The sequence below is a fragment of the Choloepus didactylus genome, chromosome 19 (genome assembly GCF_015220235.1).
Source record: "Choloepus didactylus isolate mChoDid1 chromosome 19, mChoDid1.pri, whole genome shotgun sequence".
NCBI lineage: Eukaryota > Metazoa > Chordata > Mammalia > Pilosa > Megalonychidae > Choloepus > Choloepus didactylus.
Window position 1 is genome coordinate 46,120,155 of NC_051325.1, and position 19,530 is coordinate 46,139,684.

General features: G+C 42.6%; 1 protein-coding gene across 8 annotated transcripts in view; it reads right to left on the minus strand.

The window, feature by feature from the left end:
- The window catches only part of PTPRT (protein tyrosine phosphatase receptor type T), a 1,173,155-nt gene that overhangs the window by 120,295 nt on the left and 1,033,330 nt on the right, over positions 1–19,530 (minus strand). For all 8 annotated transcript variants that reach the window (XM_037810913.1, XM_037810912.1, XM_037810909.1 and 5 more), the window contains one exon: positions 4,585–4,733. In XM_037810913.1, the coding sequence (XP_037666841.1) occupies positions 4,585–4,733 (149 nt within the window). The remainder of the gene's footprint in view (positions 1–4,584; positions 4,734–19,530) is intronic.

A 19,530-nucleotide genomic window follows, 5' to 3' on the forward strand; every position in this document is an offset into this window, starting at 1 on the left:
TCTTTGTCACTACTCTCCTCCCCAAAATGTGCTCCAGGACTCAGTACATGGTTGGGCATGTGCTAAGTGCTGAGAAAATGGCCTTAAATCTCACCTCCAAGTGCTCAACCATGCCTGCTTCCTTACATGGCAGACAGCGTGATGGCCCAGGGTTTGATGACTTTAGAGATGGATTGCCTTCACCTATCAGATATGGAACAATGCAATGGAATGAAAGCAGAGAACTGAAGACAGAGTTAGCTGATGACACTTGGTGGGTGAGCATCAGCTACCATTATGGAAGGGTTTGACGGCCAAGTCCCCATATAGTAAATTCAATAGGCATTTGTTTTGGAGCATTTTTTGGTTTAGACTGAAAATGACAAGGAGACACTATGAACAAAAGAGATAAAGAAGACAGTTTAAGCATGCATATAAAGAGAAAACACCAGAAGAAAGACCCGGAAAACGATCCTAGTGAGCAAAAGATCTCAGGAAAAAATAGCAATCAAGTACACAGGGCAGTAAGATCAAACTCAGATTGCTTAATAAAAGCTTGCATTTCTTCAAACTGAAAACAATGCATATTGTTTGTCTCTGAAGTGTGACATGCACTTCTTTTTCAAGAATGCCAAAGCACTCCAGCTCAACAGCCCATACCTGACAAATCCCCATCACCCTCAGTCCCGGAGGTCAGTGTCCCTATTCAGTTTGGGAGGCTTGCTTGAATGGATGTTGCAGAACTTAGCAATTGCTTGGAATAGAAAACCCCAGGAAAAAAAAAACCTACACAAGGAGAGGCAGAATTTGAATTAGTCAAGGGCCCACATGTTCAATGAAATAATTGCTCAGGTGAATTCTTCTGTAATCTTTTCTGATGTGACAACTAGTCTTGTCTCAATTCTTCCCCAACATTTTGCACATAATCTTAGTGCCTTTTAGAGCTGCCAATGCATAAGCCAGACAGTCACTTCTCTAATGCCATGAAAATAGATTCAATTTTACATACATCAGGGTGATTTCAGAAGCAATTTCTACATCTCCAGTGTAAGCATTACCTACATTTTTTTCCCCTCACATCTCATCTGAGTGATTCCACAGGGCATTTTAAAAGGTATCTGATGTGTCTAGGGCATTCAAAAGAATTCCCAGAGTATATTTGTTGCTGCAGCTTGAGGACATCAGATGTACAGATAGACTCCTAACATATTCATTGATTCAAACAAATGCAAAATTTCTTTATAACTGAGTAAGGAATTCAGTTGAAATTTTGATTCCTGGTTTTTCAGAAGTAATATCATTAAAATGAATATATATATACATGTGTATGTACATGTGCATATATTTCTGTGTCTATATGTGCATGTAAAAATATAACAGCACAATACACACACATATCAATCGTTTGGAAAGACTATCTCTGGCCTTTAAAACATATTTCACTGAATATGCTTCTTCTTTCTCCCTGGTTGGCTAAACTACCTGTCTTGGCGTTTTCATGTCAGAGTCTAAGTCTGGCCCATGGAGAAAACAGGGGGTGATGTTTTCCTTTGAAACCCAAGAAATCTGTGTTGCCCAGTTTTTCTCTTGATATCAGAAAATTTGAGACCAAATTACCTACAATTTCCAGGTCACACCAATTGCCACAGATTTCTGACTGTAATCTTTTTGACATTCAGAGTCCTCCCCATGGCAGTTTTACAAATGGAAAAAGGTGTGCAGAAGAGGCCTTCGCTGGCCTGTATAGGAAATGTCTTGGACAAATGGGGAACCACTTGGCCACCATTTTCCACCAGAGATTTGCAAATGAACTTCCTTGCCCCTGGGCCAAAAGAAGCAGAGCCAGTGACAAATTAGTGCAGCCAAAGGCTCTGCAAGCTCAGTATGAGAGACCTTTGGAATCTCCTTTCTTTCTTTAAGGACAAACCAAGCCAATTTCCTGGTCAGTCCCTTTTCTGCCTCTCCTGGTCTATGTCAATATCCCCTTTTCTTGGTTCATATGGAATGTATGAATCAATGATTCACCTGGGTTGAGAATGCAAAAAGAACTGGCTTTGCAGGTAGGCAGACTGCAAACCTGCCCTGCTTTCTGAGAAAAAACAAAGCTAAATATCTGTTCGTAAAAATATGTGCCTTTGGACTTGGACTTTAAAAGCTATTACCTAACCTTAAGAAATGCTCAAAGTTAGCATCACCAATAATGGACAAAGTGTTATTATATGTGTTTTGACAGGATGCAAGGGGAAATAAACAACATCACACTATGCAGTATTATTGCCAAAATGTTTAACCTGAATGCAATAATGATGAAAAACGTCAGTATCCTGAAAGACAAAAGAAAGGTGGGAGGGCTGTTCTAGTCAAAAGGAGATGAAGCGGCATGTCCAAATGCAATGTAAGCACCTTAATTGGATCCTGGAATTTAAAAAAAAAAAAAACAACACAAAATGATAAAGAACATTTGGGGGCCACCAAGGAAATTTGGAATATTAGATATTTTTGAAACAAGTTTATATTTCCTGGGTAAGATAATTTTATTGTGGTTATGTAGAATAGCTGTCCTAGTTCTTAGGAAATAGATGAGGAAGTCTCTGGAAATAGTGTCATGATGTCTGCAACTGACTTTTAAATAGTTCTGAAAAAATGTAATATATGTATATATATATATATATATATAGAGAGAGAGAGAGAGAGAGATCGCGCTCAAAAGTGCAAATCTTGCAAAACATTAATAATCAGTGAATCTAGGTGAAGGGTATATGAGTATTCATTTTACTCTTCTTTCAACTTTTCTATGGGTTTTAAACCAATCTCTCCTCCCCAAGGCAGCACATCAATATTTTTAAAAAGCTATTGCCTCCCTCAAATTTCCGTATGCTTAACCAGGGCTCCCATATGACCCCTTACTTTTACAAAATCCATGTTCCTGAGTCCCTGCCCACCCCTCATCCCACAGGAGACTTTGATTCAGTGGGTAAGAGGTGAGATCCCGATATGTCTATTTTGCACACACACACACACACATCCTTATGGGTTCTGTGGTGCACTGGAGATGAGGATTCATGGACTTGAGTTACTCTCAGATCCTGGATCCATCGGGAAGGAGCCATGTGGCTGCAGAGAGGTCTGCCAAACTCACTGAGCCTTGGATTCCTTACCGGTACCATGGGAACAATCCTATTAAACACCTCATGAGGCTGCAGGGATGAAATGAGAGATGGTGCCTGCAACCTAGAAGGGGTCACTCTATATCGGATTCCTTTCCTCCTCCATCCTCTCCTAGACCCACATCATCCTAAGCTGATCAGATCTAAAGTGATTTTTACACATGTGGTTTTTGCTGTTTGCAATTTACACAGTTTGTAGAGGAAGTTTGGCTCATATTCTTTGAGATTTCCTGTGTTCCCCAACAGTTGGAGCAGAAGTTGGGGAATCTGGCCTTTTAATTAAATCCAGGAAAATAACTGGCTTAAGGCATGATTGAAAGATAAAAACAGTCTTTGGGTTCAACTTTGGATGAGGGTTAACCCTGAAATGCTGGCCACTGGTACTAGCGTGGGATCCTGTATTAACACTGCAGGAGGACTTAGGGACCCTTAACTAAAGTCCACTTGGAACGCTTGCTGTAGCTTGGAACTAGCCAAGGTTTGGGAGGCATAGGTTCCAGATCTGGACATGTCACTCATCATCCATGGGACTTTGGAGAAGTCACTTCCTAAGCACTCAAAATGGAGTTGGTAATAATCCATGACTCACCTACCTTACACAGTTTGTGTGAAATAGTTTTGAAGTCTATAACGCACTTAGTTCATTATTGCATATTTTCCTCCTTTTACTCCTCCTCCTTCTCCACTTCCTCCCCCTCTTCTTCTTCTTTTTTTTTTTTTTTTTTTTTTTTTAACTTGTTTCTACATCCACAGACAGTTAGGATGACCTGTACCCATGTCTTTGCCAGGGGTCTTCATACCAGACCATCCCAGGGAAGCATCCTCCAAATACTTTGGAGCTGTTATGTACTCAGAAAAGGTCATGTTCTTTTAATCCATTCTTGTGGGTGCAAACTTGTTGTGCGTGGGACCTTTTGATTAAGTTGTTTCAACCGAGATGTGACCCAGCCCATTCAAGGTGGGTCTTAATCTGTTACTGGAGTCCTTTATGAGAGGATAAAAGGCAGAGCCTTTTGGAGACAGCTCAGGGAGAGAAATGCCCTGGAGATGCTAACAGAGGACCCACAGATGCTCACAGAGAAAGTCACTGGAATAAGAAGCTGAAAGCAACAAAACCCGGGAGCAAAGGACCAGCAGACATTGGCCATGTGCCTTGGTATCTGACACAGGAACCCTGGATGACAGCAGCCTTTCTTCAGAGAAGATGTCCTCTTGTTGATGCCTTAATTTGCACATTTTCAGTCTTAGAATTGTAACTTAATAAATCCCCATTGTTAAAAGCCAACACATTTCTGGCATGTTGCATTTTGGCAGTTTTAGCAAACACATCCCGACCACGTGCCCTACCCTGCGAAGGGTCTGCAGAAGAGGAAGCAGAACCAAGCTCAAGGCTGCTGGATCACAGATTCCCCCACCCCATTTAGTTGGCTCAACTTACTGAATCCATTCACATCTTGAGAACTAGAGGAGAAGCCTTCCTCATTGCGACTCGTGCTGAGCTTGGTGGTGGGTTTATCAGCTGAGGCCACGGGTCCCATTTCCCTCTGGGCTCCACTCTGTGTCTCCTTCTGCTTCTTGGCCAGCTTCCTTTGGGACATGTGCAAGGGGAGAAATCACAGTCAGATGCAGTCAGTTGCATTAAAGCATTGGGAAGATAAGATGGCCCTCCTTCCCCACCCTTCATCCTCACCTTCTTAACCTGTATCATTCCTCAGAAACAGAGTCAAGATGGGCCCTCCAATGCCAGGGTGGAATAAGTATAAGTTCTCCTGAAACCATCAATGGTTTCCACTTACTCAGAAACATGAGACCCATCCTGCCTCATCCCCAACAGTGGGAGTGGGCTATACTTGAGCTTAAAGTAGGAAATCAGTGAGACTGCATGATGCTTCCATTACCCTTCTTTGAAAGGGAAGAAGAGACCAGATTAGGGTTTCTTTTTCCATAATTCCAAGAAAGACTGAAAATGGAGTTTGGCTTTTCTCAGCAACCCACCTTGTAAAATGAACCCACCAAAAATGGTAGATTGAAGCCAGAGCTGGTGGTTGGCAATGGGTGAAGGTGAAGGTTAGTTTGTTTTATAGCTCTAAAGGAGAAAGGTTAAACCTAAATTTGATGCATAGCTATTCCTGTTTGGATAATAGAACCTCAGAACCAGATGGGAATTTATAATAGGGTATAGCAGTGGTTCTCAAACTTTGGTGTAAATTAGACTCGTCTGGAGAGCTAAAGAAACACACAGAAGCACACAGGCTCATTGAAATAGGAAGTTTGATTCTGACACTGACCACTGGAAGTTAAAACCATCAGTTCTGGCATTAGGCAGAAGTGAGTTCATATTCTGTTTACTTCTCCTGCTAGCTGCATGACCCTGGCAAATTTCCTTAACTGCTTTAAATCCTGAACTATTCATCTGTGTACTATGGCAAATAACAGCACAGACCTCCTTGGGTTATGTGGGATTAAATGAGATAATGCATGAAACACATGGAGCACAGAGGCTGGCACAGAGTGAGCATTCAACACATGGCAGCCGCTGTTCTTGTTTTTATGTCATTGCCATCTAGTCCCCTACATTCCATGTCTGACTCCGCTCTCTGACAGTCCCACCTGTGACAGCCCATCTCCCTCTGGATTCTATCAAGTGATGGAGACTTGACCTCTCACCAGGGATCTGGATGGTTAGAAAGTTCTTCTTTACATGGATTTGAAATCTACTTCCCTTGAATTTTAACTGATCAGAGATATGACAATATGATTAATGCCTCTAGCATATGACAGTTATTCAAATATTTCTAAAAAGCCATATAGTCCCTCTAAGTCTTCTCAATATTTATTCAGCTAAATATAATGATCAAATTCCTATTATATGAAGAGATATGGGCTATGCATTAAATTCCTTGAGAGTAAATTCCTTCAGGTCTCTTCTTCCTTTCCTCAGAGGACTTGGTTTCAAATCCAATCTTGGTCACTCCTATGTCAACAGGGAAAGAGTAGATATACCAGAGAGATCAAATTCAGTCAATGCAGGGAATAATTTTCCAAAATTTATCTGATCATGGGATAGACAGTTTCAAGAGGCAATGTCAGAGAAGGTATTCAAGATAAAGGATGAAACCAGACTTATTGGGCATATTTGAGTTTCATAGTATCCTCCTTAAAGTATGGGTCCCATGATCTATGTGTCGAGCATACAGAAGAATGATAGACGGCACATTCAAATGAGGATAATTTGAGCAGGACTTATTTTTAAAAGGACTATTGACAAGGTTGTAGGGAAACCCAAGGTATAACGCGGTGTAATACACTGACAGAAGAGCTGCTCCCACCTGTGAGTCCTGAGGGATAAGCGGAAGAAGCAGTTACCAGAGCCCCAAAGGAGAGTGTTGCGGAGAGGAGGCCACACGGAGAGAAGCACCGGCCCTGTCTTGGACACAAAGAGCCCTAGACAACCTCACAGGGAAAGAACCAGAGGCAACAACCCCCCGACTTCACCCTCCATTCTCCTGATCTCCTGCAGCAGCTCTCCATTGGCTGAACCCACGTAGAAGCCAGAGACAAAGGATCCCTCGGAGGGAGTGTCCATAGACCACCCTTGGGAGGCAGACAGCTGAGTGGAGAAGGGTGGACATGGAATCTGGACCAGGAATCCAGTCCAAGAGGAGAGGCACCTTCACCTCCCTCACTTTGGACATAACCCTTCAAACACAGCCTAAAATGGGATTTTTGTTTGTTTGTTTTTCACTGGCCTGGGGAGTGAAGGACACTCAGGACAAGGAGTGCATCTTTCGGTGACGATCTTGTGGCCACCGGCATAGTGTTCAACTAGTGGAACTATTCCAGGCAGACAGAAAAGCAACCAGGAATGGCGAACCACGGCTTGTCTCCCCACCAGCAGGCAATCAGACGGGGGCAAGCAGAATCAAGGAAAGAGAAATGAGTAATTCTGCTGCTGCTGACATTTCAAAATTTTATTCTTCATTTATTATCAAAAAGAAAAGTGTTTAAAAATGTATATGTGACCTTCTTAATCATAAATTTGAAAAGATATACAGCAGATTTTTTGCCTCCATCCAAGCTCTGCTCACATTACCCCAGCAGGAAATGAAAGGAAACCCGATAAGAGAGTTAACTTTAAAACTATAAATGAATATGTATCAGAGGCTTTGATATTTCCTTGGGGACACCACTCCCAAACACTCTCATTCCTTTCAGGGTAAAATAATATGGAAGGGGTTGTCTTGGGCACAAATCACTGCTTTCCGAAGGAATAATAATACAAAAAGGTTGCACTACTTCTATGAAAAATGGCGTTTTACAGATATGTTTGGGTAGCTCTGACTGCCTGGATAAAAAAAAAAAATGAAACATTAAGCTTCTTGAAAACATATAGATATTTAAAAATTGGAAAACTAAACGACTTGCAAAAAATCAGATATATGACATCCTTAGTATTTAGTCTATGGCTGATGGTTACTACTTAATCATGGTGACAATAACAACAAAATTAATTTAAATGTATATGTGTATATATATGTATGAATTTTGGCAATAGGTAAACATAGCTACAGGGTGGAAGTGGAGGTGATGTAGAAGGAAATAAGACAAAGCCACAGTTTGGGGATTGTCTCTATTATATTAGAATTCAAAATTTAAATAATGAAAACTCTCTTAGTAATTCAAGGAAATTGATAAGCATTTCCATTGTCAAAGAGTTCAATTTATCCCCTCCCCCTGCCCAATTTTTTTCCCTTAAGAAGAGAAAATCCAAACCTGTGAGTAGGGCATGCAGAACCCTCAAGCTATGGCTCCAGGCTTCATCTCCAGCCTCGTCTTCCACACATATCTCCTTTTAAGACCCCCACCCCCCGCCCCTGCCATTCCTCAACATTCCTCAACACTCCCTCTTCCTTTGTGCTGCCATCCTTCTCCCCGGACATCTCCATCTCCTCCTTCAAGGCTCAATTCAAATGTCTCCTCTCCTTTGCAGCTTCCCTTTCCTCCCCAGGACAAAATTGGAGTTTTCTCCTCTTGCCTGACTCATCCATTGAACAAATATTAATTGAGCACCTACACTTACCATTCTCTGCTAGAAAGTTAAGAAGACCTGGTGTGACAAAAAGACATGACCCTGATCCTCACGGAGCACAAAGATGAATGGCCAAGGCAGGCATTAAGCATGTGTGTGTCCGTGTGTGTGTGTGTGTGTGTGTGTGTGTGTGTGTGTCAACTGTCAAGAAGGAGAAATACCTGGTGCTATGAGAGATAATAGCTGGTTTGGTCCCAGCCAGGAGAGGAGGGGAGGCTGTGGTGATGTGTCAGCTGAGCCTGTGTCTAGTCATACTGCAGCGATTCACCTTTCTCACCCTGGAGGGCAAGAACCATTTGGAGAAGGGCTTTTCACTTCTTGCACCCACTCCAATTTCTTGCTGAGTGTCTGGCACAGAGCCGGTGCTCAATAAATTTATTACACAAATTGAGATTTAAAAGTCTACAATTTGAAGTGTAGAGAAGATTGTCATCCTACTCTGTGTGCAAATTATAACCACTTTCAAAGAAGATAAGTACAAGAGAAGAGAAAGAAAAACTGCATAGTTTTTTACTTGGAATATTTGTATGAATATTTTTTGGCTACAGCTTAGCATACCCTTTCTGTAGCCTTGACAGAACTCTTGAATGTTTGCAGAATTAATGGAAAGTTCACAGAAGTCAGAGATGTTTTCCCCCAGAGCTCAAAGAGCATCCAGAAGAATAGAATGCAAAAAATAAAAATAATAAAAAAAACAACAACTCATGAACTAGTCACAACACACGTGACCATCACAGAATTCCTGGGCTCCTCAGAGCCTTCAAGACCCGAGTACTCTCCTGAGCTTGGAATATTTTCTCCTGTTCGGGATTCTTTCCAATTGGGTCACCCAATTTCACCAGCAGGGGGTACCACAAGCTGGTAAAAAGAGAGGCTGCATAAATTTGCTTATTCCTCTTTGGGGATATTTCCAGAGCTGAAGAATGTTTTAAGACAGAGCAACCTGAAGTTTACTGTTTCTGACAGGTAGGGATGATGTGATGTGGCTGCAGCTCTTGGCATTCTTTGCTTTACAGATTGCTCTGAGGTCTTGCTGACCTTTGCTTGTCAATGGAGCGAGGGGTGGGTGGCAGGCGATGGCCTGTAAGCCCTGGGATTTATTCTGAGCACCACTCTATGACGGAGAGTGGCAGGTGGGATGTCTGTGGGGAGAGGGATGAAGCTCCGGGAAGGGTTCTCAACTCTTGTTAAGAGATGTGTCTGAAAGAACCAGGGATGTTTCTCATGGAGAGGGAAAACTCAGGTTCGCTCTCTTCACACATCTGACGTCTGGCTCTGGGTGGCCCAAGGAGGCAGAATTCGGTTCAGGTTGGCTTGATACAAGGAAGAAATTTCTAGCAAACAGAACTGCTTCAGTCTCTTTCGCAAGCATCTAAGGCCTGAATTGTCCTTCCTATTTTTTTACTCCTTGGCAACCTTCTCTTTACCTTTGAAGGCCCAACTGAAATGGTCTCTACTCTTCTTAGAAATCTTCACCTCCTCTTCAGGCAAAATGAGTAGTTTCTTCCTCATTGCTCATTAGTTTATTCAACAAATATTCAATGAGCACCTACTTTGTACCAGTGGCTGTTCGATGGAAGGGGGCCACGATGTGAAAAGGCAGACATGACCCTGCCCTAAATAGGCTTTTTGAAGTAATGAGCTCCCCATCATTGGAGGAGTTCAAGTAGAGACTGGAAAATCACTTGGAAAAGAGGAGGTGGGGGTTACAAACACCTGGATTCCACAAAGCCTTTTGAATCTGTTCTGGTCTCCTGTCCCCACCCAGTTGTGGAGTGGGGGTGCCCTTTAGGGGGTTCCTCCTAGGGTTTTTCTCTGTATGTGAAGATCTGTGTCCACTCTCCCAGGGAGACACTGATCAGGATGAGGATCTTCCCCATGGGGCTCTCCCCCTGGCCTATCTGCCAATGGCATCTCTGGGCAGACTTTCCCAGGATACCCCAAAGATCAGAACCCCAGAGTCAGAGAGATGTCTCAGTCCATAGGAGGCGGACAGAGGGAACACACAGCAGGCCCCATTGCTAGTCAACACTGGCATCCCACTCTCTGCAGCCAGGATGTTCTGCATTGACACGATCAGATCTTACTAAAGTTACACAGGGAAACTGCAGGTCACCTGGCATCATCTTCTCATTTTACAGAAGCAGCAGCTGAGGACTGAACAGGGGCAGGGCTCAGCCAAGGCACAAGCACGTTGGTTGAAGCCCGGGACCCAAAGCCCTGCTTTCTGCCTGCCAGCTCAGGGCACCTGTCCCAATATTCCTCTACTTTTCTTCTGGGGATGAGACTGGAAATGCAAATCTAGTTCACGGAACCCATGTGAACCCATGTTTCTAGCCACATATAGATAAAGCAAAACCACATCGGTCCAAACTCCCCTAACTCTGAATTACTGTAACTGAGGCTGAGGCTGGACAAAACTACTCAATTGTGTAAGTGAGGGTCAGGAAATATTCAGGATTTAAAGGAGAACACACCAGACAGCTTTCTCTTACATCAGGAGGCAGGATGGCATGGCAGTTAACACATGGGCTTTGGTGCCAGACAGCCTGGCATCAAAACTTGGCTGCATCTCATGCTAGCTGTGTGAGCTCTTGCAAGTTGCTCATCCCACTGTGTGTCAGTTTCCTCATGTCTGTAGAACACAGGTAACAGTTGTACTCCCCTTGTAAGGTGGAAGACAGGATTAAATGCTTTGTTGCTTGCAAAGCATTTTGCACAATTCATGGTCCACAGTAAGCGCTTAATGAAATGCTCCCTGGTATTACAGTCATTTAAATACAAGAAATTGCCATGCTAATATAAATAATCTCATTATTTATTAAACATGGATTCTTTAAAGCAGATACCCTGAAGAATGGCTTTTCTCTAAAACATTACTTAATGTATTCCAGAGCCATGCTTCCCAACCTTGGCAGCATAAATCAACCAGGTGCTTTGAAGATTACTGATGAGATTCTTGTTTAATTGATCTGGGGTGCAGCCTGGGCATTTGGGTTTTTCGAAGCTCCTCAGGTGATTATGATGTGCCACCAAGCTTGAGCCCACTGATGTAGATTGGTGGTTCCAAGTGTGGTCCTGGGATCAGCAGCCTTGGCTTCACCTGGAGCGTATTAGATATGCAGTTTCTCTGGCCCCACTTTGACCTGTTCAATCAGAAACTCCAGATGATTAACAAGCCCTCCAGGCAATTTTAATGCATGCTAAAGTTTGAGAACTACTGATACAGTGGAGCCTCCCTTCAGTTGGTGGAAATTAGGGAAGAGTCCCATATCAGGTTTTCTTAGTGGAAGTTGGGGGTCGGGAGTTAGAAATCTTGGATGCCAGGCTCAGGCTCAGTCTTCCAATCTCTGATCAAGTTGCCACAGACGTACCCTTTTCACTACAGGGTAGAGTTGACATCTGAGGGCCATGGCAAAGGCTGGTGTTTCTCAAGTGACCATGAAAATGCTAAGTCCTAAATTTATTTCATTTACTTATTAAATGTTTATTTGCACTTATTATGAGTGAGGCACAATTCTACGCTTTTACAAACACAGAGAATTAACTCTTTCAATTCTTATGAGGTCAGTGACTTACTGTTGCCATTTTGCAGATGAAAGAGTAAAGCAGAGACAGTTGCAGGAACTCGCTGCAAGTCACCAAGGCTTAGGAGATGGAACTGGGATTCAAACCCAGGTAACGAACCTTCTCCACTGTACACCCATGTGCCCCCCTTTACTTAGCTCTCAGCCCAGGGGTCCCAGAGGGCTTCCCTCTCACAAGCCTGCACCTGCCTCCTCTCACCCTCTTCCAACCCAGACCTTCAAGCCCCACCTGCGACCCTCCTGCTTGCTGGTTTTCAGCCCCCTGTGGCTGTCTCCTCGCTACACGGTAAATACGTGGGCAGGGTCCACGTTGGCTCTGTTCACTAGCCATTCCCCGGGGTCTTGTGCATTTTATGGCACAGGCAGGTACTCAGTAAAAACCTGTTGAATTAATGTTATTAACAGATGATCACACATCCTTCAGGGTCTACCCTCATGAATTGCTTCTTTCAGGAAGCTGTTTGTGACCTCTCCATTATAGGACATACTTATGTCTGTTTTGTACCTAGTCATTTGCCTGCCCGCTCTCATCATCTTCCATAATAATCAAGGCACATTAGCTCTTATTTGTATTTTCTCTAGCACCTAGTATAGCACTTGGCACTATGTGGTAAAGCTTTAAAAATGCTAATTGAATGACTGAATGAATGAACATTTTTCATTCCTTGATTGTTGCTCTGTCCCCAATTTGCGCTTTCCCATGACTTGCTCCTGACAACTTTAATATATTTCTTCACAAGGTCCTACTTGCTCTACTTTAAGTTGGCCCGTTTCCGTGGGATGGTGCCTGGCAGTAGGTCTCAAACTTGAGCATGCATCAGAACCACTTGGAGGGTGTGTTAACACACGGATTGCTGGACCCCATCCCCAGAGTTACTGAGTCAGTATATGAGTAGGGCCTGAAATTGTGCATGTCTAACTAGTTCCCAGGAGCTGCTGGGGACTCTGGTCCATGGAATGTCACCCCACCCCCCACCCCCAGGGCAGGCCTCCCATTTCTCTGCTCTTTCCTCCAGCAGTCACCTCGAATCTCAATCCCATCCTCAGCTCCACCCCATTCCTTTCAAAACTGTCAATGAACATAATACCACATATTCTTTAACCCAGGATTCTTACATACCAGGGCTTCTCAACCTCAGCATGATTGACATTTTGAACTGGGTAATTCTTTATTGTGGGGGTCTGCTCCTGTGCATTGTGGGATGTTTAGCCACATCCTTGGCCTCTACCCACTGGAAGCCAGTAGTCCCTTCTTTCCTAGTCATAACAATCAAAAATGTCTCCAGACATAGTTCGATGTCTCAGTGGGGGTGGGGGTGAAGAGGGTGGGTGGGGGGGTATAAACTGCTCCTGATTTAGAACCACTGGTACGTACATATGAATGTCATTGTTTAACATTTAGTGGCTACCTATATCTCCAAAATGTCTCTAATCTTACAACAACACTACAAGGTGGTGATCAATTTTTTGTTTTATAGATAAGGGATCTGGGGGCCTAGAAGGGATAATCCTAAACTCACAAAAAAGTTAAAGGGAACTGGTGGTATCTGAGCACCAACTCTTCAGCCTGCAGAGCCCTGCTCTCTCCCTCACCCTGCTCTGCCGTTTCTCTTTAATAGCAAACAATTAGTTACAGCTGCGTAAATGTCTAACAATATGGGACTGGCTCAGTACATTATGGTGTATCTCCTGGATGGAATATTATGCAGCTGTTAAAATGATGGACTGCCATTAAAAATGAAAACTAGGTAACAACATGGAAAAATGCTAACTGGATTATAATAAGTTATAAAACTAGAAAATAAAATGGTGTCTACATTGTGATTACAACTATGAGAAAGAACATCTGTGTGTGGATGGCTGATGCGTTAAGTTGAAAGTACTAAGGATGATTTCCCTTTCTGTTTGAGATCCATTATTATCATCAGAACGTCTCTGCAATCTTATTTTTAAGTAGTAACGGTAATCATGAAATTCAAAATGTTAAGTTTGTCACAGGTCCTTCTTCCACTTGAATTGAGTGGAAATAAAGCTTCTAAGCACTTTGAGTAGGGTGGGGGCTTGATATACCCTTACTTCTCCCCCACCCCCCAGAGAGCATTGTGGTGCTCGTGTTTCTGAACAAGGGACCCCTAACCCTGAACTGACCAGTTTCTCCCAAACATAGCACTTGGAAGTGCAGAAGAAAATGGCTCCGAAGGGCGGTGTGGCCCCCTCAGGGAGCTGGTGCTGCTAGGAACATGCAGTCTGCAAGTTGCAGATGCGTCTGTCTGTCAGAGGTACCGAGCGGTGCCCTGGTCTCATGCATTATGCATCACGGGTGGCCTGGCATCCTGGCCGGGCTGTGCGGGAGAAGTCTTGCATAAGGAACATCTGATGAACTGATTGGGATGTCAAAATGTCATTAAGGATAAATTAATGGATGTGTTACTTTGGCTGTAAGAGGCAGTGCCAGCAAGACAACAGGCAGCCGGCGGGCTGTTCTGCAGCCCAAGACAGACGGCGTTTGCAATGGAGATTCATGGTCTTTATGCAACCTGAGGTGCTTTGCAGGGAGAAGAATAAACAGAAATGCTCCAGCACTTAAACGCTGTAAAATCACAAGCATGAGATAAATTAATTAGCGTACACTAGGAAGGCGGCTGGTCTATCTGCACTCCTGGGGAAAGCTAGAATGGATGGCACTGGGCTAGAGATGATGGGCCCAACACCAGGCTCCTAAAGAAAGTGATTGAATTTAATGTGCAATCATAAACTGGAGCTGATGGAAAGATAAGTCTGGTCTGTGTTTGTTTTTTCAGGGATACCATTTCTGCCTGCTGCTTCAGGCTCTTTGTGCCCGTGAGTCAAAGGTCTGAGGGAACTGGGGAGAACTGGAAACTGCTGCCACCTGCTCATAATGCTATGGGGGTATACTGAAGTATCTCAACCCAGGGGCCCGTGGCTCAGGGAAGCCTGAGTTCCCCTGTGGCATCCTAGACAAGAGGTGGGCCATTCTCCTAGGATGGGAAGCTCACTCCCTCACCTTCAGCCTGGTTCACTGTTAGACAACCATTGTTAGAAGGTTCTTCATTAGGCTGATCTAGCATCTTCCTCCTTGCAACTTAACAACAACAATAGTTAATGCTTACTGAGCACTTTCTAGGTGCCGGCACTGTGCTCTGGCCAAATGACAGCCTTAAGTTGGGTGGTTGTGGTTCAGTTTCCCACATGGATGCCATCATGTGGCAGAGGCTGGAGGATTTGCTTCTAAGCTCCCTCCTGTGGGTGTCTGCAGTTCTTCTTCACACGGGCTACTCCACAGGTATTCTAGTTTGCTAACGCTTCACTGCAGGATGGCCAATGACGTTGAGAAAAGCTCTGTTAGCTGGGAAGGCATGTGGCTGGCTTCTGCTGCAAGTTTTGGTTTCAAAATGGCTTTCTACCAGGATGTTCCTCTCTAGGCTGCAGCTCCTCTTCAAAATGTCACTCTCAGCTGCTCTTGGGGCATTTGTCCTCTCAGCTTCTCTGGAGTAAGAGTCTGCTTTCAATGGCCATCTTTAAACTGTCATCTGCAGCTCCTCTCTCAGCTTCTGTGCGTTCTTCAGAGTGTCTCTCTTGGCTGTACCAAGCTCGCTCCTTCTGTCTGAGCTTATATAGTGCTCTAATAAACTAACCAAGACCCATGCTGAATGAGTGGGGCCACACCTTCACGGAAACTGTCCAATCAGAGTTATCACCCACAGTTGGTGGAGCGCATTTCCATGGAAACAACCTAATCCAAACGTTCCAACTTAATCCCCACTAATATGTGTGCCCCCACAAGATTGCATCAAAGAACTTGGCTTTTTCTGGGGACATAATATATACACACTGGCATAACAGGGTTGTCTTATATCATCCCCACTTTACAGTGTGGGAAACTGAAGATCAGAGAGAGTAAGAGACATGCTCAAGGTCACAGAGCTGGTATATGCCTGAGCCAGAATTCCAACCCAGGGCTGCCTGAAGCCAGGGCCTGACATTTAACCATCACATAATTCTGAGTGCAGTAACCTCCGCTCATTGAATGGAACCTAGGTTTTAGAGCAACACAGAATATGACAAGGGAAGACAGGTGGGAACCAACATTCTAAACACTGTGCTAAACACCTGGCCTGGGCGAGTCTAACCCTCTTTTCATATGACAGCACTTTCATGCCATTAGTTATTATTCCCCAACTGAGATTTTCTTGTCTTTTTTTTTTTTAGTTCTATTGCACATTAGTTTTTTCAATATACAAAAATCAGTTGCATTTCGATATACTAACAATGAACAATGAGAATATGAAATTTTAAAAAAGTATTATTTACAATAGCACAAAAAATGAAACATTCAGGCATAAATCCAACCAAGTGTGCATGAGACCTGCAGGCTGAAAACTACAGAAGTTTAATGGATAAATCGAGGAAGGACCCACACAATGAGCATGCCACACCATATTCATAGGCCAAAGACTCAGCATTGTTGTTACGATGTCAGTTCTCGCCACATCTATCAATGGATTTAACACAAGCCCAATCAAAACCCAGCATGATTTCTTGTAGATATCAACAAGCTGACTTTAAAATGCCATTGTACTTTTATTTTTTTAAAAAAAGGCTCTGAACTTCACTGTCCAGAAAATGAAACCTGAAACTTGTCATGTCAACTATCATAATCTTCTGCATACATTTTTAGAATAGAGCTATTTCTAGATGTCTTGTATGGCTGAATTTGAATAAAATCCTCTCCATGGCACAATCCTTTTATAAGTCAGAATAGAGGAAAACATATTAAGACAAAAGTTTACTCTGTAAAGTTAAAGTGGGACACAAGATGCCTGTTTCAAATAACAACAAAACAACCTGAACCCTATCCTCTCTAAAATCTTTGCCCTTATTTCTCCAACTACGATTATAAATTTCATACCAATTGTAAAAGGATGAATGATCTTGCTTCTTTTTTTTCCTTGTCCCATTTATACAGGAAGTGTATTTAAAGGAATGGAGCGGTTGGTACAGGTTTGTTTTCCCCTTGTAATTCAGGGCAATGGTTATGCAACTTTCAGGTAAGGACCAGCTTTGGACCCTGCTTATCACATATTCCACCTGGTCTCAGAACCATAAAACAGCCCTCCCCCCCCGGGGCAGAAGCTGGAGTCCTGGCCAGTTCTCCTGCAGTGTAAGGTAGACTCTTCCAAGAATTCTTGCCACCCTCAAATCCGTGATAAGATCACAGCACTAGTAATTGTCAACTTTCTGCTCCATGGATTTCTTTCCTCATAGCATCTGTAACCCTGGGCAATTTGCTGAGACTTTGTTTCCTTAGAGTTAAAATGATACTTCTTCATTGGAGTGACGTGAAGATTTCATGAGACAAAATATATGCAAAATACTCAGACATTTACCCAATAATAATGACAACGTACTGAACACCTACTATGTGCCAGCCATAGAACCGGATGTTGTACATGTGTTGTATTAAGTTATCCTGCTAAATCTCTGCAGCAATCTTCCAAATTTGGAATACTGACCTTGATTTATACATGAGGAAAAAGAGGCTCAGAGAAGTTGTTTTAGAAAGTGGTAAAGTCCAACTCCAATCCATGTTCTTTTTGCTACAATACTGCTTCTTGGAATTGGGTATTATTTTCCTCCCCATTCACAGCCATTCAATAAGTGCTGTCTAATGCCCTTACGTAATGGCAGATGAGATTATAGAAATATAATTTATTGAGCAACTTGTCCTCAGCCTAGCTGGCTAGAAAACAGTTGCACAGTGATAAGTTGATGCATACACTTGACTTTGGATCAGCCACGGATCTCCAGAGAAAACCTTAGATCCATACTTTTGTGTTTGGTTTGCGGTACAAAGCAAAGGTAAGAAGAAAGAATCATATGAGATCCCATACCAATCAAACCCGAGCTTAGATTTTTCACTGAAAGTTCCCTCCTAGTCAGTAGAAACCCAAATCATAAATAATGAGGGGAAGAAAAATAAAATAAAGCATAAGGACTCTCTTAGTTTTTCTCCATTTTTAAAAAAGCACATTGTCACTAAGCTGTTTTCCAAAACAAAACAATCCTTCTTTAGTTTTAAAGTTCAGTTTGTTTTATAACCCTAATAAAGCTATTTTTTCACTCTTTACAAAAATCAAGTCTCTCAGTAAAAGCAGGGGATTGACCACACTAATCTTTCAATTTCTCCACTTAAAAAAAGGGGAGGGGGTTATAATATATACAGCAATTCCCACCCTCTTAGAATCTCTGCAGTGATTTAAAGTCACTAGAATGAAAAATTGCTCTGGAAATCAACTCAGCTCCATTGCTATCTGAGAAAGGAAGAGGCCAATGGTTTTTTATGCCTGTAAAAAGCAGATTTCATAGATGGAAATTTTGGGCTCCTTGAGGTTTCACTGATGAAGAGAATGCTTCTGAACAAACATTTCCCAGGAGATGCCCTTATCATTCCTATCAGCAGGAATAGGAGCCAGGAGGAGGTTTTTCCCCTATATCTACCCAATTGATCACAGGGACAAATTTGTAAAGTTTATGAGTTACCATCTACATTTACCCTACTTTATTCTATTTTACCAAACTCTCCCTACATTTAATCGATATCTGGTGGTAATGATCTCGCTCACTTTCTCTACCACTCCCAACTGCTGCTATGTTCTTACTCGGCTCCACAATTTAATGAATGACAACAGTTATCTTGGCAAATTATACATAATTTAATCTCTTAAGGCAATCCCATTGAAATGAGCACTATTATCCCCATTTTACAGATGAGAAAATGGAAACTCAGAAAGCTTAGGCTACATAGCTGCTAAGTAGTGGAACTGGAATTCATTTATTTCCCCTCCTTCCTCCTTTCCTTACTTCTTTTTCTCTCTCCTAAAAGTTTTTCCCTAGCATGCCACCTATATAGTTATTAATACATATTAACATATTATAATAATATATGACATACATATTTTAAGTATATACTATGTATGTGTGTGTGTGTATGTGTATAATTTCAACTGTCATTGCTTTAAGGAAACAATTTATACCTATCTTATACCAAGCACTGTGTTAGAACCTTTACACCCAATCTCATTTTTCCTCAAAGCAGCATCAGTGGTCCCTTCCTTAGTTATGTCTTCACTGAGCCTCTTTCATGCCTTCATAACATTATTCTACAACTACTTGTTAACATACCCAAATCCCCCTTTAAGGGGTGAGGTCTTTGAAAAGGGGTATTTCTTCTAAATCCTTGTATCCTTGACATCTAGCTCAGTGCCTGGCACAAAGAAATTGTTCAATAAGTGTTTACTAATGAAAGAATAGGCCATTCAAAATCACAGCTGTTCTAAAACGTGGGTGTTAGTACTCCCATTTTACAGATGAGAAAGAAGTTGAGATGGAGTTAAGTGACACACCTAAAACTGTGGAGCCAGAGTGCTGAGGGCTCTCTCCTGCAGAGCACAGTCATCTGTCTAATATCTTGCTAAATAGCTTCAAGCCTAACCAGACAACTAGGCAATAAGTGGGAAAGCACTTTGGAAGAGATAAAGCTCTGTAGACCAACAAGATGCAATCATTATCAGCAGCAACAGCATGTCAAGGCTTAACTAAAGCACTGCCTTCCATTAAAAGCACTATGCTGAAACACTTAGGCATTTTCCAGTTTGTGCATCTCAGGATTCTATCTTTGCTACAGCCC